This window comes from Mustelus asterias, chromosome 29, assembly GCF_964213995.1.
Source record: "Mustelus asterias chromosome 29, sMusAst1.hap1.1, whole genome shotgun sequence".
In the NCBI taxonomy this organism is placed as follows: Eukaryota; Metazoa; Chordata; class Chondrichthyes; order Carcharhiniformes; family Triakidae; genus Mustelus; species Mustelus asterias.
In genome coordinates, this window is record NC_135829.1 from 15,687,109 (window position 1) to 15,710,984 (window position 23,876).

The following is a 23,876-nucleotide window of genomic DNA, read 5'->3' on the forward strand; positions in this document are numbered from 1 at the left end:
TTTCTTCCATCAGGAAAAAGATACAAAAGTCTGAGGTCACGTACCAACCGACTCAAGAACAGCTTCTTCCCTGCTGCTGTCAGACCTCTGAATGGACCTACCTTACATTCAGTTGATCTTTCTCTACACCCCAGCTATGACTAACACTACATTCTGCACTCTCCTTTCCTTCTCTATGAATGGTATGTTTTGTCTGTGTCGTGCGCAAGAAACAATACTTTTCACTATGTTAATATGTGACAATAATCAATCAAAATAACTGAAGATGACCTAATCATTTACAAGCTCCATGGGTGTTACGGCAAGAGAATACAAGGGCGCCTGAAAGTGTTATCTCTGCATCATATGTAGCTGAATATTACAGCCGAGGCCTGCACAATTAGCAGAAACTCAAAGCTTGACAGTTCAACGATCTGAACTGCGGCAGTGGTTAGCACTGCTGCCTCAGTGCCAGGGACCCGGGTTCAATTCTGGCCTTGGGTGACTGTCTGTGGAGTTCTCCCCGTGTCTGCATGGGTTTGCTCCGGTTTCCTCCCACAGTCTGAAAGGCGCACTGATTAGATGCATTAGCCGTACTAAATTCTCCCTCAGTGTAGCCAAACAGGCGCCAGAGTGTGGCGACTAGGGGATTTTCACAGTAACTTCATTGCAATGTTAATGTAAGCCTACTTGTGACTAATAAATAAACTTTAAATCCAGGGCTATGACCAGTTGAGAGGGTTTGACAAAAGTTCAGAAACCAGGTTTCTCACTCATTGCCCCCTCTTCCCCCGCCAACTTTCTTTTGCCTGAGTTGGTCAAATTGTTCCCAAAGGACTAAACCAAATCAGCACTGCACAGCAGAAACTCAACGAGTCCAGTTACACACGCGAGCAGTTCCGTAGATGTTTCTGCCCCAAAGTCCATGTCCAATATTAAAGAACTAATTCGAAGAAATCATTTGCCAGAAAAAACCTTGTACAATTCTGTTGCTCAACTGCCCTGCTCGCCAGGCTTGTTCAATGAGTGCCAGAAAGCCCCCTGCAGGTTTCCAGGGTCAAAGAAAGGTTATACATTCATTAACTTTAATGCAACACACACACAGATCCGCTACAGCTGACTTTAGATGGCTTCAGAGTCCAGGTACAGTCCAGCCTCAACTACTTCCATTCAAGGAATTACAGATAAATATCTGAATCCATTAGTGTCAAGATCAAGAGGCTACAGTACGATTGACAAACCACATTAGATACAAATACTTTCCAATTCATTCCTGCAGTTTAGTAGTGGAATACACTGCTTTTACAATTGGCAGCAGAAAGTCTTAACATTTTAAATCACTGTTCTTTCGCTAATGTTATTTAGGGAAGAAAATCTGCCATCTTTACCTGGTCTGTCTGACCTACACGTGACCCCAAACCCACCACAATGTGGTTGACTCTTGACTACCTCTGCACAGTGGCTAGCACCGCTGCCTCACAGCACCAAGGACCCGGGTTAGATTGCAGCCTTGGGTCACTGTGTGGAGTTTGCACATTCTCCATGTCTGCGTGGGTTTCCTCCGGGTGCTCCGGTTTCCTCTGCTCCAAAGATGTGTGGGTTAGGTGGACTGGCTATGCTAAATTGCCCCTTAGCATCCAAAGATATGCAGGTTAGCTAGATTGGCCATGCTAAATTGCCCCCTAGTATCCAAAAGGTGTAGGTTAGGTGGATTGGTCATGGTAAGTGTGCCCAGTTACAGGGATCAGACAGGGGAGAAGGCCCGAGTAAGATCTGTCAAAGAGTCAGTGCAGATCCAATGGGCCGAATGGCCTCCTGCATTGTTGGGATTCTATTCTATCAGATGGCCTAGCAAACCACTCAGTTCAAGGGCAATATGAGATGGAATTAAATGCTGACCCAGCCAACACCCACATCCCCTGACAGGACAAAGAAAAATGGAACTTTGGTCACTGAACTTGTTTAACTCGAAGTCCAAGTCATTTCTAGCTCAGTAAAAAAACACTTAAAACATGCAAGATAGAAAATGGGAGCAGGTGGCGGCCCCTCGGCCCCTCAAACCTGCTCTGCTGTTCAACCAGAACATGGCTACACTTCCAAACACCATCTTCCCCACATACTGTGAGGATTTAAATCGAGAAACATCTTGCTTTTAACATTCACGATTAGTGGTTAAACAGTTTATACCTAGTGAAATAACAAAGAACCTTCCTCAGAACACTTTGATCACAAGATTGACTGCCACTGAACTATCCATCTGTAACCCACTCCCTTAAACTCCCTCTGGTCCAAAATTGTCCCACCTCAACCCCAACTCTCCCACTGTCCGACAGACTAAGAAAAATCAACGACAAATTCAAAAATCCTTGTCCATAAACCTCTACATGGAAACTTGCCCAACCTCATTGGGCATCAGTCTTAACATTTGTTACCCCACATGGGGCAGTGGCAAGCACTGCTGCCTCAGCACCAGGGACCTGGGTCCGATTCCTGGCTTGGGTCACCGTCTGCATGGAGTTTGTAATGTTCTCCGTGTCTGCCTGAGTTTCCTCCCACAGTCTGAAAGACATGCTGGTTAGGTGCATTGGCCGTGCTAAATTCTCCCTCCGTGTAGCCAAGTAGACGCCAGAGTGTGGCGACTTGGGGATTTTCACAGTAACTTCATTGCAGTGTTAATGTAAGCCTACATTGTGACTAAAATAGGTTAAACAAAATCATAGAATCCCAACAATGCAGAAGAGGCCATTCAGCCCATCAAGTCTGCACCAGCTCTGAAAGAGCATCTTACCCTCTTCCCCCTCCTGTAACCCCACACACATCCTATGGCTTACCCATCTAACCTAGCTTTGGACACTAAAGGGACAATTTAACATGGCCAATCCACCTAACCTACACATCTTGGGGACTGTAGGAAGAAACCCACGCAGACATGGAGAGAATGTCCAAACTCCACACAGAGTCACCCAAGGCTGGAATCGAACCCAAGTCCCTGACGCTGTGAGGCAACAGCACTAACCACTGTGCCACCTCATGACAAAACAGTCCACTCCTCACACTTCCATCCACCCAAGACCTGCCAAAACTCTTACTGGGCAACACTGAATCAAGATGCTTGGGATTTTCACTACCAAGACACTATCCCATTGGAATGGCAGGTAGGTTTACTACAATAGCTTCAAGTGGTGTAATCTCAGTCAGAGCATTATAACAACTCAATCCCCATTTTACACAAAGGCCTCACCTTTGTTTTATCAAATTAGAAAGTGAAACATGCAGAAAATAATTCACATCTACATATGGAAAAAAATCATTACCTGTTTTGATGTGAGCTTGATCAGCGATCCTTCATATCCCTGTGTGGGGGAGATAAAGAAATACATTGTAAAAATTCCATTATTGCAATGTAACACATGTGGCATCTCTAAATGAAGCCCGCTGTTATAACTGGATGAAGTTAGCACCAAGCGAGATTGAAATAGACAAATTCAATATCAGATATCCCAAAGTCAAAAAAAGTTAAAACTCCATCGGAAAGTGAAGGTGGAGAGATTTAGAACCAAGCTCCCCTTGGAATTTAAACTGATGAGTGCACACCTCTAGCCTGTCAGAGTAACCACTTTGGACAAGCAAGAGTTGTTAAACTGAAGACACCAGCTTTTTAAAAAAATCAAATTTTGCATGCATGATTGAGTTCAGAGTCTTCATGTAGGGACTTTAATTCATTTGTGGAGCATGGGTGTTGCTAACTAACCAGCATTTATTGCCCATCCCTAGTAGCTCTTGGAGGACAGTTGAGAGTCAACCACGTTGCTGTGGCTCTAGAGTCACATGTAGGCCTGACCGGGTAAGGACGGCAGATTTCCTTCCCTAAAAGGACATTAGTAAGCCAGATAGGGTTTTCTGACAATGGTTTCATGGTCATCAGTAGATTCTTAATTCCAGATATCTTTTATTGAATTCAAATTCTACCATCTGCCGTGGTGGGATTCGAACCCGGGTCCCCAGAACATTAGCTGAGGATTAATAGTTGAGTGATAATACCACTAGGCCATTGCCTCCCTTTGCATAGGGACTTAAGGCAGGGTTTTCTGGTCTTATCCATTGCAAGCAAGTCCCAGCCGAACTCCATTCACTTTTAGCGACACTGGATAGCTCGAGCCACAAACGAGGACAGAAGATTTCAGGCCTCCAGTGAAGGGTCTTATTTTAAACAAAGTTGGAGTGGTTGGAAAACAATTAGTGGGCCAGTTTTTGTTTATTCATTCAAGAGCATGTGAGCATCGCTGGCTGGGCCAACATTTACTGCCATCATCTACAAGGCACAAGTCAGGAGTGTGATAGAGGGCAATTAAGAGTCAACCACATTGCTGTGGCTCTGGAGTCACATGTACAACAGACCCAGTGAGTCACTCACCTGAAGGGGCAGTGCTCCGAAAGCTCATGACTCCAAATAAGCCTGTTGGACTTTAACCTGGTGTTGAGAGACTTGTTAAATGATTTAGACGAGGGGGGGCGTGGGGAAGAAAGGGGAAACCTAGGCAGCACTGCTGCCTCAGTGCCAAGGACCCAGGTTCGATTCCTGGCTTGGGTCACCGTGTGGATTTTGCATGTTCTCCCAACGTCTGTGTGGGTTTCCTCCGGGTGCGCCTGTTTTCTTCCACAATCCAAAGATGTGCGGGTTAGGTTGATTGGCTGCCAAATTGACCCTTAGTGTTGGGGGGGGGGGGGGGGGGCGGATTGTGGTCAGTGCAGACTAGATGGGCTGAATGGCCTCCCTCTGCACGGTTTGGATTCTATTCCAAGTGTCAGAGGTTGCTGAGGAGACTCAATGATGATTCACTTGTCAAAGGATAAAATGCAATTTTTAAAAAGCCAATTAGACTGGGATACTCAGTTTAGAGCACAAGTCTCTACTGCAAATCCAATGTTGCTCAAAGGGCATTCCCATTGTACAACTGGAACTAATCTTCTGCAAGAGCGTCAAAACCACCCACAAAATCTTACCAAAGCATGAATCACTACTGTAGTGATACAGCAGACATTAACCTATGGATACATCACAGAGCTGCGATTTGCTAGTTTACAAAGCTATGACAGCCCAAATTAGTTTCCTTTTAAATTTATGGGAGGTAGGTGTCGCTGGCTAAACCAGCATTTATTTCTCAAGGTGGTGGCCAGCCGCCTTCTTGAACCACAACAGTCCATGCGGTGTAGGTACACCCACCATGCTGTTAGGGAGGGAGTGCCAGGATTTTGACCCCAGCAACAGTGAAGGAACAGCCTATACGTTTCCAAGTCAAAATGGAGTGACTTGGGAGGGCAACCTCCAGGTGGTGTTCCCAGATATCTGCTGCCCTCGTCCTTCTAGATGGTAGCAGTCATGAGTTTGGAAGGTGCTGCCTCAGGAACCTTGGTGAGTTGCTGCAGTGCATCTTGTAGATGCTGCTACGTGTTGGTGGAGGGAGTGGATGTTTGTGTAAGGAGTGCCAATCAAGCGGGGCTGCTTTGTCTTGGATGGTGTCGAGCTTATTGATTGTTGGAGCTGCACCCATCCAGGCAAGTGGGGAGTATTCCATCACACTCCTGACTTGTGCCTTGTAGATGGATGGACTTTGGGAAGTCAGGTGGAGAGTTACTTGCCACAGAATTCTGGCTTCTGACCTGCTCTTCATAGAATCCTTTAGTGCAGGAGGCAGCCATTTGGCCCATCCAGCCAGCATCGACAACAATCCCACCCAGGCCCCATCCCTGTAACCCCAAATACGTACCCTGCTAATCCCCCTGACACCAAGGAGCAATTTACCATGACCAATCAACCTAACCCACACATCTTTGGACTGTGGGAGGAAACCAGGAGGTAGCCATGGTATGTGGTTAGTCCAGTTTCTGGTCAAAATGGACTATTTTTTAAAATGGTAAAAAATTGCAGCATGCTGCAGTGCAGAGGGACCTGGGTGTCCTTGTGCAGGAATCACAAAAAGTTGGTTTGCAGGTGCAGCAGATAATTAAGGCAAATGGAATTTTGTCCTTCATTGCTAGAGGGATGGAGTTTAAAAACAGCAAGGTTATGTTGCAGCTGTATAAGGTGCTGGTGAGGCCACACCTGGAGTACTGTGTACAATATTGGTCTCCTTACTTAAGGATATACTAGCACTGCAGAGGGTGCAGATGAGAGGTTGATTCCAGAGTGGATAGGGTTGGCTTGTGAGGAGAGACAGACTATACTCATTGGAATTCAGAAGAATGAAGAGTGATCTTACAGAAACATTATGAAGGGAATAGATAAGATAGAAGCAGGGAGGTCATTTCCACTGGCAGGTGAAACTAGAACTAGGGGACATGGCCTCAAAATAAGGGGAAGCAGATTTAGGACTGAGTTGAGGAACTTCTTCACACAAAGGGTCGTGAATCTGTGGAATTCCCTGCCCAGTGAAGCAGTTGAGGCTACCTCATTTGAATGTTTTTAAGGCAAGGATAGATAAATTTTTGATCAGTAAAGGAATTAAGGGTTATGGTGAGCAGGCGGGTAAGTGGAGCTGAGTCCACGAAAAGATCAGCCATGATCTTATTGAATGGCGGAGCCGGCTTGAGGGGCCAGATGGCCTCCTCCTGCTCCTAGTTCTTATGTCACCCCCAGGATGTCATAGTGGGAAGGATTCAGTGATGGTAATCCATTGAATGCAACGGAGTAATGGTGAGATCCTCTTGTTGGGAGATGGCTGCCTGGCACTTGTTTGGGCTGCCAAGTGACTCCATACCAAAGTGGAATCATTGGCTAGGCTTTGCTGCATTTGGACATGGACCGCTTCAGCGTCCAAGTTGGGCAGTGGTCAGGAAGAGTGCGCTTACTGCTGTGCTGTCCTTCACCTAGTGACAAAAATAAGCTTTACCTCTGAGCTTGCAATTGATTGTGGAATGATTCTCTTAATGGGAATTCCATGTCAGTGTGGAGCTGCAGTGAATGTTAAAATTCTCAAAGTCATCACTCATGTTAATAATCCTCATGGAGTCAGAGTGAAAAACTCCCTAACCGTCAAATCACTGTTGGAGGACACAAGGGTTGGGGTTACGCATTGCAAACACAGTTAGTTATCAGGAACGTTTGGATGGGCTGGGGAAGTGGGGCTGATTTCTGGCAGCAGAGGTGGTTGAGGGGAGATTTGAGTACAAAATGACGATGGGTCTCAATAGGGCCCCTTTAGGGGTTGGGGGCAGGAGAATGCAGGAGGAATGAATATGTTTAAACAGGCAGAAGGATTAGAGGGTGTTAGAATCATAGAATCTACAGTGGAAGCCGCCATTTGGCCCATCGAGTCTGCACCGATGACAATCCCACCCAGGTCCTATCCTATCCCTGTAACACCACATTTACCCTCCTAATCTCCCTGATATTAAGGGGCAACTTACCATAGCCAATTAACCTAACCCGCACATATTTTAACTGTGGAGGAAACCAGAACATCCAGAGGAAACCCACGCAGACACTGAGAATGTCTGTGGAGTTTGCACATTCTCCCTGTATCTGCGTGGGTTTCCTCCGGTTTCCTCCCACAGTCCGAAAGACGTGGTTAGGAGCATTGGCTGTACTAAATTCTCCCTCAGTGTACCCGAACAGGCACCGGAGTGTAGCAACTAGGGGATTTTCACAGTAACTTCATTGAGGTGTTAATGTAAGCCTACTTGTGACACTAATAAACTTGGATAGCTTTTTTTTGGCTAGTGGAGACATAAGCTAAACTGCTTTCTGTGCAATAAATATAAAATTAGCAATTAATAAGAAAATTTGACAATGAGCTTTTGAGGGCCAGTTCAGTGATTCTGACTCAGATCAGTGTTTGAAATGGTTACATCTCGGTTCAACTTTGATGGGGGCTTCTAACAGCATATTGAGAAAGTTCATCAGGGAATCAATCAGCCTGAACCATGGAGTGCCTACAGTTGAGAAAGAGGCCATTTGGCCCATCAAGTCTGCATCAACCAATCCCGCCCAGGCCCTATCCCCCGTAACCACACACATTTACCCTGCTAATCCCCCTGACACTAAGGGGCAATTTAGCATGGCCAATCCACCTAACCCGCACATCTTTAGACTGTGGGAGGAAACCGGAGCACCCGGAGGAAACCCACGCAGACACGGGGAGAACATGCAGACTCCACACAGACAATGACTCAAGCCGGGAATCGAACCCAGGTGTCATTGGCCTAGGCCAGCATCTATTGCCCATCCCCAATTGCTCCCCCCCCAGTGATGAGCTGCCTTCTTGAACTGCTGCAGTCCATGTGGTGTAGGGCCACCCACACAGTGCTGTTGGGAAGGGAGTCCCAGAATTTGGACCCAGCGACGGTGAGGGAACAGCCGGTATATTTCCCAGTCAGGATGGCGAGTGACTTGAAGGGGGAATCTTCAGGTGTTGAGAGGCAGCAGTGCCAACCATTGTGCCGACCAGGTGGGTTCCAGGTTCCCAGTATCACCTGTGCAGAGGTCATTAAATGCGACTCCACAGTTCAGGATTTCTGTACTCAATTTGCAACTTGGCCAAATCTTGAAGCTGCCATCAGGTTGAGAATGAATAAGACCATAAGACATAGGAGCGGAAGTAAGGCCATTCGGCCCATCGCGTCCACTCCACCATTCAATCATGGTTGGTTGAATGATAGATGCCAACAGCTCACAGACCACAAAAGAGACATAGAACATAGAACAGTACAGCACAGAACAGGCCCTTCAGCCCACGATGTTGTGCCGAGCTTTATCTGAACTGACAAGATTTTTTTTGTTGCCACTTGCATGCTGACCAACCAACTGGGTTTAACTTTTCCCCCAACGCTGTTAAAGGGCTGGCGATGAGTTTCTTTAAATATTTGTTCATAGGATTGGATGTCACTGGCTAGGCCAGCATTCATTGCCCTCCAGGTGATGGTATTGAGCCCCCTGTAGTCTGTGGTGCAGGTAGACCCGTGCATAGTGGGCACATGATGAAATCCCAACAGTGCAGAAGAGGACATTGAGCTCAGTCTGCACCAACTAACCATCTTGAGATGGCAGCACAGTGGCAGTGGTTAGCGGTGTGCCTCAGCGTCAGGGACCCGGGTGACTGTGCAGAGTTTGCATGTTCCATGTCTGCATGGGTTTTCTTCCACACTAAGATGTGCAGGTTAGGTGGATTGGCCACACTAAATTCCACCATCGGGGGATTAGCAGAGTAAATACATGGGGTAATGGGGAGGGTATCTGGGTGGGATTGTTGTCAGTGCAGACTTAATGGGCTAAATGGCCTCCTTCTGCACTGTAGGGATTCTATGAGTATTTTATCCAGGCCTCTCTCAATCCTTTAATTGAATTTTATTTGGATGTTTTAAGTTTCCTTTGAGATTGTTTACTTTGATGCATTTCTTTTTAAAAACTGGAGTTGGTCAATGAGAAACAGCACAATGTCATCAGGAAAGTGGCCAAGGGACCCACTCAACCCACAGACCACAGTGACTGTTAAGCACTTGTTAAAAGGACAAAGTATTTGAATACGCTCATACAGCGCCAAGCTATGGTGCAAGATTGGCAGCTGTTACTGGAAACCATAGTTCAAGCTAAGCTGTAGTTTTTTTAAGAAAGGAAATTAGTACCTAAAATGTTAATGTCCGAGTTATAAGGAGAGGCTGGGACTTTTTTCCCTTGAGTGTAGGAGGCTTGGGGGTGATCATAGAAACCCGACAGTGCAGAAAGAAGCCATTGGGCCCATTGAGTCTGCACCGACCACAATCCCACCCAGGCCCTACCCCCACACATTTACCCGCTAATCCCTCTAACCTACGCATCTCAGGACACGAAGGGGCAATTTTAGTATGGCCAAATCGACCTAACCCACACATCTTTGGACTGTGGGAGGAAACCAGAGCACCCGGAGGAAACCCACACAGACACGAGGAGAATGTGCAAACTCCACACAGACAGTGACCCAAGCCGGGAATCGAACCCAGGTCCCTGGAGCTGTGAAGCAGCAGTGCTAACATGCCGCCCGATCTTAGAGGTCTACAAAAGAATGAGGGGCATAGATCAGCTAGTCAATATCATTTCCCAAAAGGTAGGGGAGTCTCAAACTAGAGGGTATAGGTTAAAGGCGAGAGGAGAGATACAAAAAGGGTCCAGAGGGGCAATTGTTTCAAAGGGCGGCGAGTGTCTGGAACGAGCTGCCAGAGGTAGTAGTAGAGGTGGGTACAACTGTCTTTTAAAAAGCATTTAGACAGTTACGTGTATAGAGGGATATGGGCCAAATGCAGGCAATCGGGACTAGCTTAGTGGTTAAAAAAAAGGGCAGCATGGACAAGTTGGGCTGAAGGGCCTGTTTCCATGCTGTAAACCTCAGACTCCAGAATCAAATCATGTTGAAAATTTACTCAATTTCAAGAGCCACTTGCATACTGACCAATCAACTGGGTTGAACTTTTTACATACTGCTAAGGGTAGGCTGTCCGCCTGGTGTTTTGTTAATATTTGCTGGTAAGTATCATTGGCCTAGGCCAGAATTTGGAGTCATGGAATCCTTATAGCACAGGAGGCCATTCGGCCAATCGAGTCTACACGGAGCACAATCCCACCCAGGCCCTATCCCCATAACCCCATGCATTTACCCTAGCTAGTCCCCCTGACACTAAGGAGCAATTTAGCATGGCCATTGCATCTAATCCACCCATCTTTGGAGTGTGGGAGGAAACTGGACACCTGGAGGAAACCCACGCAGACATGAGGAGAATGTGCAGACTCTGCACAGTCACCCAAGCCAGTAATTGAACCTGGGTCCCTGGCACTGTGAGGCAGCAGTGCTAACCACCGTCATCCCATCTGTAATTCCCCCTGGATGGTGAGCTGCCTTCTTGAACCGCTGCAGTCATGTGGGGTAGGTACACCCACAGTGCTGTTAGGGAGGGAGTCCCAGGATTTTGGCCCAGTGACAGTGAAGGAACAGCCAACATATATTTCCAAGTCAGGACGGCGAGCGACTCGAGGGGGAACCTTCAGGTGGTGGTGTTCCCAAGTATCTGCTGCCCTTGTCCTTCTAGGTGTTAAGTCGCAGGTTTGAAAGGTAGTGTCAAAGGAGCTTTGGCGAGTTTCTGCAGTGCATCTTGTCGATGGCACACACAGCTGCCAGTGTTGGTGATGGAGGGAGTGAATGTTGAAGGTGGTGCCAATCAAGCAGGATGCTACCGAGTTGAGTTGCACTCATCCAGGCAAGTGGAGAGTATCCCACCACACATTGCCTTGTAGATGGAGGACAGACTGTCAGGAGGGGAGTTACTCACCACAGGATTCAGCTTCTGAGCTCTTTGTAGTCAGTATTTATATGGCTAGTCCAGTTTCTTGTCAACGGTAACCCCCAGGATATTGACAGTGGGTGAGTCAGTGATGCAGATTCCATTGGATGCCAAGGGACGATGGGTTAGATTCTCTTGTTAGAGATGGCTGCCTGGTACTTGCCACTTATCAGCCGAAAGCAAATTGTCCGTAAACTGGACATGGACTTTATTCATTTGCAGGATGTAGGCATTGCTGGCTAGATCAGTATTTATTGCCCATCCCAATAGGAGTTACTCCCCCACTTCTGGCCTTGAGGGAAGGTTACGGATGAAGCAGCTGAAGATCTTTAGGCCGAGGTCACAAGTCAGAGGAACGCCTGTTGTGGTGTCTTAGATAATTGGCCTCCAACAACCACAACCATCTTTTTGTGCCACGTACAACTCCAACCTGCTCAGTGACACTCGGCTGGGGTTCCACCAACATCACTCAGCTCCTGAGCTCAATACAGCCTTGGTTCAAATATTGACAAGAGAGCTGAACACCAGAGGGGAGGAGAGACTGACTGCCCCTGACATCAAGGCTCCCACTTTAAAGGATGTGCAAGTTAGGTGGATCGGCCATGTTAAATTGCCCCTTAGTGTCCAAAGGTGTGTAGGTTAGATGGATTAACCATGAGTCAGTGCAGACTTGATGGGCCAAGTGGCACTGCAGAAACTCTATGGTGGGCAGGACAGGGCCTCAGGCTGCAATCCTGACACTGCAGCACTCCCATGGCAGCATCAAAACATCAGCCTGGATCCCTGTGCCAAAGTTCTATAGTAAACCTGGGCCTGTAACCAGAGGGAAGGAGGGGAGGAGATTAAGTTTTGGTTTACCACAGATTGTCACGTGATAAACCACTCATTGTCAGAGGTGCAGACCAATATTCATAGTCTATTAATCATCAAAACTCTTGCGCTGCTCAAATGCAGAACCGAGGGAGACAACACTTGGGGATTCCTACATCAGCATGCACTGCTAACCAATCCTTACCTTGAATGGCCGAAAGAGAAGGTAGAGTTCACGAGGTTTAATATCCATGGGAAGCCCACTGACAAAAAGTGTACGGACCTACAAGAGAAAAAAAAGCAGCAAAATTCAGTAAAAATGCTTGCCACCTTCCCAGTTATAGCTACCAGGCACAGACTACAAGTAGGCTTACATTAACACTGCAATGAAGTTACTGTGAAAATCCCCTAGTCGCCACAATCCAGCGCCTGTTCAGGTACACCGAGCGAGAATTTAGCATGGCCAATGCACCTAATCAGCATGTCTTTCAGACTGAGGGGGATCCAGAACACCTGGAGGAAACCCACGCAGATACAGGGAGAATGTGCAGACGCCGCACAGACAGTGACCCAAGCCAGGAATTGAAGCCGGGTCCCTGGCACTGAGGCAGCAGTGCTAACCACTGTGCCACCCACTCAATCCTAGTAAAGGCCATTTGGCCCATCAAGTCTGCACTGACCACAATCCCACCCAGACCCTATTCCCATAATCCCATTTACCCGAGCTAGCCCCCCTGACACTAAGGGGCAATTTAGCATGGCCAATCCACCTAACCCACACATCTTTGGACTGTGGGAGGAAACCCACCCAGACACGGGGAGAACATGCAGACTCTGCACAGGCAGTGACCCAAGCCAGGAATTGAACCCAGGTCCCTGGCACTGTGAGGCAGCAGTGCTAACCACTGTGCCACACCACTCAGACTAGTACATGATTCTCCTCTACTGTACAAGTGCAGGAAGGCAGTGGATTCAAATTTGCCGTACACAGCTAAAGTCACAAGGTTTGCTGGTGGATCAGAACATGGATGTACTGTTTTTACACAGAATGTTGGAATCAGAAAAAGGAAGGAAGATTAGAGTCAATGCCAAGTAGGCCAGAAAAGCACCCCTATCTGGTTCAGGTATCTCAAGATGCACTGGAATCAACATCAAGATGGAATGTCAAATGCACGGCTAACATGTGGCCAACATTCCCACAAACAGTGCCCACTGAATCAAGTTGACACCACTTTGTAAATGCCAAGTATAACTGGCTAGCCCAGAACATAAAGCCCAGCAGCATGACAGAAGATCAATCTTTTTCTTAATTCATTCGTGGGACATAGGCGTCACTGGCTGGTCAACATTTATTGCCCATCCCTAGTTGCCCCTTGAACGGAGGCTTGCTCACCCATTTCAGAGGGCAGTTGAGTCAACCACATTGCTGTGGCTCGAGTCACATGTAGGCCAGACTGGGTAAGGACAGCAGATTTCCTTCCCCAAGAGGACATTAGTGAACCAGATGGGTTTTTCCTGACAATCAATGGTTTCATGATGATCAGTGGACACTTAATGCCAGATACTTTTCTACAATGGCAAGATTCAAACCCAGATCCCCAGAACATTAGCTGAGTTTCTGGATTAACAGTTTGGCAATCATACCACTAGGCCATCGCTTCGGATTGGGGAGGTTAGCACATTTCACCTCCAGATTCAGACTAACACTCCTTGTGGCTCGCAAAAGATGTGCAACTGCAAAGCTACATAGGGGCAGGTTACAGAAATGCAGGAAACTTCATTTCCGAGGTGGTTGGGACACTGGTGGCATCCTTTCTGGACAGAACCACTTTTGCCACGTATCTCGGGGGATGAGTCGAGTCACTGTTAGGAACCAGATCTGAAACTCCCAAGGTTAGCCTCACCCCCAACTTTATTTGGGTTTGGCGTTAGTGTGAGCGCAAGGTGTTTCACAGAATGTAGTACAAGAGGTCATTCAGCCCATCAAGTCTGTACTGACCACAATCCCACCCAGGCCCTATTCCTGTAGCCCCACACATTTACCCTGCTAATCCCCCTGACACGGAGGTCAATTTAGCACGGCCAATCCACCTAACCTGCACATCTTTGGACTGTGGGAGGAAAACAGAGTACCTGGGAGGGAACCCACACAGACATGGGGAGAATGTGCAGATTACATAGTGACCCAAGGTTGGAATTGAACCTGGGTCTCTGGTGCTGAGGCACCAGTGCCAAGCACTGTGCCGTTCCACTCCAGGTGTGATTCTATTGACCCACTAGGTGTTTTTTTATTGAAACAAACTTTATTCAACAACATGGTTAAAATTACCAATTAAACCTGCAAAGTATAATTTTTTGCAGTTCTCATAGATCCAATTTAAGCAATATCCCCAAAGACAAATCCTACTTCAGAACCAATTGGCACCAAAAACAGATATGCTCACAAGAATGCTAGATTTCCAACATTTCAATCTGTACAGATACAGAAAGGCACCTGCCTTCTGACTCATACAAGTCTCCAGAGAAATATCTACTTCAAGCAGCAAGACTTCAGAAAACAAAGAGACCTAGTTTCTGGCAGGTCCCAGTCTCCAGACTGGAGTGAGCGAGCAAAGCTATTTCTACTCTTTACAATTCCAGACAGCAACTGAGCTGGGATCCTCTAGTCACCTGATCTTGTCAATCAACCCCCACACTGGAAAAACCCAGGAGAAAACAGACAACCGTGTCCATATTAACAAACATTAATTAAAATCAATTATGCTGCTGTAGTAACAAGGCTGCCAGATCCTGACAAAAATGGCACCGATACACAAACTGCTAAATAAAACACATCCTGCACAAGAAACGTGACCCAAATACAGTTCTAAAGGCACAGTATCACCTCAAAAAGGCTGCCAGATCCAGACAAAATGGCACTGATACGCAAGTGCTAAAAACAGGACCCAAATACATTTCTTAAAAGGCACAGTATCACCACCTGTGGGGTCCATTCCTTCCTTTGAGCAGACGAGGACAGAACTAGTATGGAGTTTAAATGAGTTTCTTTATTGAATAGAACTTAAATTATAGAAACAAAAGGCGAAAAGTCCGAGACCAGTGGTGGAGCCAGTCCCTGTACTGATCACACACTGAACTGAGCTTGAACAAACAGCACAAACACAAACCAAAACATCTCAACCCTGTCTCATTATTGTAAGTGTTTTCCACAAGCTGACTGTCTGACAAACAGGTCTCGCAGTTGCTGTTACCAAAACTTGTTTTTCTTGCTGTGTACTTTTCAGGAATGTGGTCAATTTTCAGCTAACCCAGCATGCCTTCTGAGTTTTAAAATGTAGTCAAGTCAGTAGTCAATTTTAAGCTTAGCAGAGTTAGTTACATCGGCAGAAATATCTTAAAATGAAATATTTTATTAAATGAAGTCTTTGCATAGACTGAAGCAAACAGAGCTAAACATACGTAGGATCCCTCAACACCTCAAAAAGCAGTACATAGTTTCCAAAAGAACGCACACTGAAAAGGTAAAGTTGCCATAGTCCCAATCATAGAATCCCTACAGTGCAGAAGGAGGCCATTCAGCCCATTGAGTCTGCACCGACCAATCCCATCCTGGCCCCATCCCCCATAACCCTACCTACTTACCCTACTAACCCCCTGACCCAAAGGGCAATTTAGCATGGTCAATCCACACATCTTTGGGAAGAAACCAGAGCACCTGGAGGAAACCCACACAGACAGGGACAACATGCAAACTCCAGGTGACCCAAACCGGGAATGGAACCCAGGTCCCTGGCGCTGTGAGGCAGCAGTGCTAACCACTGTACAGTCCCACCCTGCCCTGGAACACCATAGGCTTTTGAAAGGGACGGTTGACTGGTGGTGATTTAAGCCAAGGGCCGCCAGGGCCACGGTTGAGAAGGCAGGGCCTTGAAGTTGCCATAGCCCCAGATGACCATAGGCTGTTCTGGCCCATGACAAGGGAGGGGGGAGGGGAAAGAGCTGACTGGTGGTGATGTAACCAGAGGGTCACCACACCTCAGGCCAGGGGCAAAGGTGGAGAATGACTTCAGCCGGTACGGGAATTGAACCCACGCTCTTGGTGTCACCCTGCATCGACAACTAGCCACCGTCCAGCCAACTGAGCTATGTATGCAGTGCAATTAGAATCGAATCTACACATTTCTATCCAGTACTTTAACGGAAATAAAAGCGACCAGCACAGCCACATCCAAACCTTCCCAGACAAAAGCTGGACTGAATACTCAGCTGAAGCCGGTGTAATATTCAGTGTTGCGGATTATACAAAAATTCCAATTGCTTGCCCATCTGTTCAGCTGGAATGCATTACAACGGGAAAAATCAAAGGCAGTAACTTGTTGCTGCTTGGAGAAGAGGGACCGCAACTTTGTTTTGAACACATTTGTGACAGAAAAATAGTCTAACCATCTTTGCAGACCACGAATGAACACCAAGTTACTGAGGCTGCTACTCGAGTGCCAAGCAGCTCAAGTCTGCTCATATCCAGTAACTTACCAAAACGCTGACCCACACTTTGGAAGCATGTTAAACGAAAAAAAATTAGCCAAGTCCCAGGACAATACAAGGGGTGTATAGAGTTTAAAGATATTGCTCTGTTTCAAAATGTGGTCTGGATAGTTTATTAGTTAAGCCTGGAGGCGCAGATGGAAAGAGGGAAGTCCGATCATGTTGCTGGTCTGTCAGAGGTATTCACACTGATGTTATAGCAGCCTCTCTGAATACCTTCAGGACAGGAGCTATCTTGTAGGCACCTCAGGAGGGGCTTTTTAAAAAAGGTACAAATAGAGGGGTTTATGTTAATTAGTCAGAACCAGGGTGGCAGTGGCCCAGCACTGCTGCCTCAGTGCCAGGGACCCAGATTAGATTCCTGGCTTGAGTCACTGTCTGTGCAGAGTCTGCGCGGGTTTCCTCCGGGTGCTCCAGTTTCCTCCCACAGTCCGAAAGACGTGGTTAGGTGCATTAGCCATGGTAAATTCTCCCTCGGTACAGAGTGTGGCGACTAGGGGATTTTCACAGCAATTTCGTTGCAGTGTTAACACAAGCCTACTTGTAACAAACTATAGAAGGGCTACAGACATTTTCTCTGCATGAGTGACAATTGGTCACGTAGCCCCATCAAGTGTAGGCAAGAGGCCTCCATGAACTAGCTTAGCTGGCATGGGCATTAAATCTATTCCATTGGCATAGAGGGAGAATTTATCATGGCCAACGCACCTAACCAGCATGTCTTTTGGACTGTGGGAGAAAACTGGAGCACGGAAAAGGGCGGCACGGTAGCACAGTGGTTAGCACTGCTACTTCACAGCTCCAGGGTCCCGGATTAGATTCCTGGCTCGGGTCACTGTCTGTGTGGAGTTTGCACATTCTCCTCGTGTCTGCATGGGTTTCCTCCGGGTGCTCCGGTTTCCTCCCACAGTCCAAAGATGTGCGGGTTAGGTTGATTGGCCAGGTTAAAAATTGCCCCTTAGAGTCCTGGGATGCGTAGATTAGAGGGATTAGCGGGTAACAATGTGGGGATAGGGCCTGGGTGGGATTGTGGTCGGTGCAGACTCGATGGGCCGAATGGCCTCCTTCTGCACTGTAGAGTTTCTATGATTTCACATGGAGGAAACCCACGCAGACACAGGGAGAATGTGCAGACTCCACACACAGTGACCCAAGCTGGGAATTGAACCCTGGGTGTTGAGGCAGCAGTGCCAATCACTGTGCCACCCTGGTTCATTACTGATAATATACAATGCTTTGATTTATACCTGGCATGTTCTGCATCACATTTAGCCAAATGAGTTAACCCACACCCACAAATTAGCGCAAATACTTCTGACCAAAGGTATTAAGGCATCAGCAACAAAATACCCATCTAGTTTATCTGTGGCTTGAGACATTTTTAATGCCATTGTAAAATTAAACAGCTGTCAAGGATCAACTATAACGAGCCAAAGGCTGTTTTGTGCAGAATATGGATGGACACTGGGAATTCAAATTTCATTTTAGTGTCTCTGCAGAGGTATTAACACTTGAAGGTTGCCAGTTCAGTATCTGATAAATAAACGATTGCATTTTAACCACATGACTGTCACATTCATTGGACGCCATGCTGAAATCCTACTTTGCAGGGGGAAGTCTCAAAATACCACATCTTACCATAGAATCCCTATAATGCAGGAAGCTGCTACTGGGTCTGCATCAATTCTCCAGCCAAGCATTCCACCCAGGCCCCTTCCTGGTGATCCCACGTTTATAGAATCCTTAGTGCAGGAGGCCACCATTTGGCCCATTGAGTCTGCACTGGCCACAAACCCACCCAAGCCCCATCCCCGTATCCCCACATATTTACCCTGCTGATCTGCCTGACACTATGGCCAATTTAGCATAGCCAACCTAACCTGCACATCTCTGGACTGTGGGAGGAAACCCGAGCACCTGGAGGAAACCCACGCAGACATGGGGAGAAGGTACAAACTCCACACAATGCAGAGGCCGGAATCAAACCTGGGTCCCTGACACTGCGAGGGAGCCACTGTGCCACCCTAATTCCCCTATCCCATACATCCTGGGACACTAAGGGGCAATTTAGCACAGCCAATCCACCTAACCTGCACATCTTTTGGGAGGAAACCCATGCAGACATTGGGAGAACATGTGGACTCTGCACAGACAGCGACCCAAGTCTAGAATTGAACCTAGGTCCCTGATCCAAGATGGTGCTGGAGCAGGGCAACTTCTTGCAAGCTGTCCCCCTTTAATTCTTACACTCGTTCTACACTTTTAAAAAACTTATCTTCCTTTCAAACTCTAATAATATTCTCTACACCCTAGCTATGACTAACATACATTCTGTACCCTCTACTTTCCTTCTCTATGAACAGGATGCTTGGTCTGTATAGCACGCAAGAAACAATACTCTTGACTGTATGCTAAACAGGTGACAATAATAAATAAAATGGTGCTGTGAGGCAGCAGTACTAACCATTGCCACCATGCTATGGTTGGTCATTGTGGTGAACCATCGTTGGTTCCCACTGGGTAGTACTGAGCCAGGGTCTGGCCAGTACTACGAGTATGTATAAATGTTGCTGTTGGGGTTAGGGATGGGTTGTTACACCTGTATTATAGTACATCCCAGTCGGGCTCCGCCTCCTGGGAGAGGTATAAAGGTCACTGCTCTATCTGGGACCCCTCAGTCTGGGATCGTGTACTATACATGGTAGCTTCGTTGTAATAGTAAATAAAAGCCTTTATTTCCTTAAGCATCTCAAGCCTCGTGTGTGATAACGCGCATCAGTCATTTGGCTTCCAGTTACATGACAACACCATCAGGGAAAGAAACTTTAGTGTCACAAGTAGGCTTACATTAACACTGCAATGAAGTTAGTGAAAATCCCCTAGTCACCACACTCCAGCACCTGTTCAGGTATGGCCAGTGCACCGATTACTACCAATATAAACAGCTCCCACAGCAACGTGCAGAGTAACAGAGGGATAGAGAGGTTTCCCCCCCTCCTCCCCCAAGTTGGGTTAGAGACACTTCAAGAAGTTGCCCGTGCAATGCAGCAATATTGAAAACCACAGCATTATGAAATGGCACTGCAAGTGAAGACACATTGCAAAGTATTCATATCAATTTTGCAATTTCATGCTCAGTTTGAGGGTGAGAAGTGGGGGTCACAAACTAGTGTCTCAAACTTAAAGGCAAATGGAAGGATATGTATATTATAGAGTTGGCAAAAGTTAAGCGAGAAAATAGGTTAAAAGGCAAGATAGAGGGGCAATAGCAGATATCTCATCAAGATATGGACTATGAAAAGGGTGCACCAACCATGGTTAATTAAGTTGAGGATATGTACAATTCTTCAAAGATTTGTGGCAAGTCAGAAGATTGGACAGATTTTTGAAACCAGCAAAGAATGAATTCTGAGAAAGCGCTAGCTCGAAATATAAAACAACAAGAGTTTACACAAGTGTTTGATGATTGATGAGAGGGCAGTGGATGTTGTCTACATGGACTTCAGCAAGGCCTTTGACAAGGTCCCTCATGGCAGACTGGATCAGAGGTGAGCTGGCAAGGTGGATACAAAACTGGCTCGATCAAAGACGACAGAGGTAGCAGTGGAAGGGTGCGTTTCTGAATGGAGGGCTGTGTTGGAGGAAAATGTAACTGGATTGATTAGTAAGTTTGCGGACGACAAAAGGTTGGTGGATTTGCAGATGGTGATGAGGACCATCAGAGGATAACAGCAGGATATAGATCAGTTGGAGACTTGGGCAGAGAGATGGCAGATGGAGTTTAATCTGGACAAATATGAGGTAATGCATTTTGGAAGGTCTAATACAGATAGGAAATATACAGTAAATGAGAGAACCCTTAAGAGTATCGATAGGCAAAGGGATCTGGGTGTACAGGTACACAGGTCACTGAAAGTGGCAATGCAGGTGGAGAAGGTAGTCAAGGAGGCATACGGGCATGCTTGCCTTCATCAGCCAGGGCATTGAGTTTAAAAATTGGCAAGTCATGTTGCAGCTTTATAGAACCTCGGTTAGGCCCCACTTGGAATAGTGTTCAATTCTGGTTGCCACACTACCAGAAGGATGGAGGTTTGGAGAGGGTATGGAGAAGATTTACCAGGATGTTGCCTGGTATGGAGGGCATTAACTATGAGGAGAGGTTGGAGAAACTTGGTTTGTTCTCACTGGAATGACAGAGGTTGAGGGGCGACCTGAAAGAAGTCTACAAGATTATGAGGGGCATGGACAGAGTGGATAGTCAGAAGCTTTTTCCCCCAGGGTGGAAGAGTCAATTACTAGGGGGCACAAGTTTAAGGTGTGAGGGTCAAGGTTTAAAGGAGATGTACGAGGTAGATTTTGTTTTTTATATAAAAAAACAGTAGTGGGTGCCTGGAACTCGTTGCTGGGGGAGGTAATGGAAGCAGATACGGTAGTGACTTTTAAGAGGTGTCTTGACAGGTACATGAATAGGATGGGAATAGAGGAATATGGTCTCCAGAAGTTTAGGGGGTTTTAGTTAAGTCAGGCAGTATGGTCGGTGCAGGCTTGGAGGGCCGAAGGGCCCGTTTCTGTGCTGTAATTTTCTTTGTTCAAAGGAAAAGAGGCATTGCTCCCTTCGAAGTCAAGACTGGAAAAGTAATAATGGGGAACAAGGAAATGGCAGAAGATTCAAAGAGGTATATTGTATTTATTCTCAAGACAAGAATCTCCAAGAACACCTGAACATCAAGAGATGCCAAAGAAAACCAATATTAGGGAAAGGTATTGGGAAAATGAGAAATAAAATTGACAGGTCTCCTAGACCTGTATCCGAGGGTCTTAATAGAATTGGCTGCGAAGATAGTGGTTGTGACCTTAAACTCCATAGATTCGGGAAAGTTCCCAGTGGATTACAAAAACCAATGTAAAATCAATAATGCAACATCACTATTCAAGAAAAAAGCAGACAGACAAGGCAGAAAGCTACAGGAGAGTTAGCCAGTCATTGGGGAATCCATTATTTAGGTAGACACGGTAGTTAGTACAGCTGCCTCAGCACCAGGGATCCTGGTTTAATTCCAGCCTTGGGTGACTGTGGAGTTTGCACATTCTCCAAGTCTGTGTAGGTTTCCTCTGGGTTTCTTCCCACACGCCAAAGATGTGCAGGTTAGGTGGATTAGCCATACCAAATTGCCCCTTCATGTCAGGGGGACTAGCTAGGGTAAATATATGGGGTTATAGGGATAGGGCCTGGGTGGGATTGTCATTGGTGCAGGCTCAATCGGCCAAATGCCCTCCTGCCTTGTATGTATAAGATTGGTGAATTAGTGCCCAAAGATGGGCAGGTTAGGGGGATTAGAGTTAGGGGGATAGGGCCTGGGCAAAATTGCTATCAGAGTGTTAGCACAGACTTGATGGGCTGAATGGCCTCCTTCTGCACAGGAGGGTTTCGGAGTAGGTAATTGCCGAGTCAATATGGTTTGTGAAAGGAAAAAACCTATTTGATCAGAGTTTGAGAGGAAGTTAATAAGCAAGATGGATAAAGGGGAACCAGTTGATGTGAGGTACTTGGATTTCCAAAAGGTATTTGAAAAAGGCACTGCATGGAAGGTCACTACACAAAATTAAGCACTCACGGTGTAGGGAGTGACCCGTGGGCACAGATAGAGGATTGATTAGCTAACAGCAAGCAGAGAGTCAGCAGATGAGTTTATTTTTTTAGATCAGCAATGATTGAATGGTCGCAGGATCGGTGCTGGAGCCTCAGCTATTTACCACCTCTATCAATGACTGAAGGGATCGAATGTATGGCAGCTGAATTTACTGATGACAGACAGGTAGGAAAGCAGAGCACATAAAACATTAACAAAGGCTTATAAATAGGTTAAGCCAATGGAGAGCATAATTGTGGGGAAAAAACAGAACTTGGCCAATCTAGCAGGAAAAATAGAAAAGCAGCACATCAAATGGGAATGCGATTGCAGAGCTAGTACAGAGGGATGTGCGCGCCTGGGTACACGCAACAAGTGATCCCAAGCAGGTACAGCAAGTGATTAGGAAAACAAATTGATTGTTGTTTATTGCAAGGGAAACAGAATATCAAAGTAAGAAGTCTTGTTAAGAGGGGGCAGCACAGCAGTTAGCACTGCTGCCTTAGCGCCAGGTTCGATTCCCGACTTGGGTCACTGTGTGGAGTCTGCACATTCTCCCCGTGTAGGTTTCCTCCGGGTGCTCCAGTTTCCTCCCAGAGTCTGAAAGACGTGCTGGTTAGGTGCATTGGCCGTGCTAAATTCTCCCTCAGTGTACCCAAACAGGTGCCAGAGTGTGGCGACTAGGGGATTTTCACAGTAACTTCATTGCAGTGTTAATGTTAGCCTACTTATGACACCAAAACAAACTTAAGATAAATAAACTTTAAACAAAAGGAGGGAGGCTATACTTCATTGGTACAGGCCATTGGCGAGACTGCACTGAAGTATTGTGTACTGTATTGGTCACCTTAAGGGAAAGATGCAAGTGTGTTAAGCAGTTCAGAGATAGTTTACTAGACAAATACATGAATAGAATGGGAATACAGGGATATGGTCCCTGTAAGGATAGTGGGCTTTAGGTCAGGCAGGCAGCATGGTCAGTGCAGGTTTGGAGGGCCAAAGGGCCTGTTCCTGTGCTGGAAATTTTCTTTATTCTTAATGCAAGCCTACTTGTGACACTGATAAATCAACTTCAAAAAGTTGAACAGGGCCTTGGGGGGACACTGGATCTGGAGTACCATGTAGAGTTTTGGTCTTTGAGAGTGATATAATTGCATTATACGCAGTTCAAGGAAAGTTCACAACTGACTCCTGGGATGAAGGGGATGTCACATGACAAAAAGTTGAGGCTATGCCCAATGGAGTTTGAAGAATGAGTTGCGATGTTATTGAAAAGATCCTCAGGGACCTCAGGCCAGATGCAGAATGTTAGAATTACAAAATTAGGGGTCTCCAAAAGATCAAGTGAGCATTTATTTCCAAAGGCTGTCCTTGCCCCAGAGGTTGGGTTGCAGTATGGGGGTCACTAACTTTACTCAAGGCAAGAGTACGGTTGACTCCATTTTGATCTACAATTTAAGGTTATAGGGGAGGGTGGGAGAGCAGGAAGGTGGGGTTGAGGGCCCAATCAGATCAGCCATCAAATGGTGGGGCAGAAGTACCCACTCCTTTTCCTCCCTTGGGTTATGTTCTATAAATAAATGAGTTTCATATCTGCAGTTGTTA

At 46.5% G+C, this 23,876-nt stretch overlaps 1 protein-coding gene across 3 annotated transcripts in view; it reads right to left on the reverse strand.

Moving 5' to 3' along the window:
- LOC144480544 (RNA-binding protein with multiple splicing 2) overlaps window positions 1–23,876 on the reverse strand; it is a 136,794-nt gene that overhangs the window by 75,617 nt on the left and 37,301 nt on the right. For all 3 annotated transcript variants that reach the window (XR_013495684.1, XM_078200122.1, XM_078200121.1), the window contains exons 2-3: window positions 12,302–12,379; window positions 3,294–3,332 (exon numbers count right to left, since the gene is read on the reverse strand). Coding sequence is in view for 2 of the 3 variants with exons in the window: in XM_078200122.1 (XP_078056248.1) it covers window positions 3,294–3,332; window positions 12,302–12,379 (117 nt within the window). In the remaining variant the exon portion in view is untranslated. The remainder of the gene's footprint in view (window positions 1–3,293; window positions 3,333–12,301; window positions 12,380–23,876) is intronic.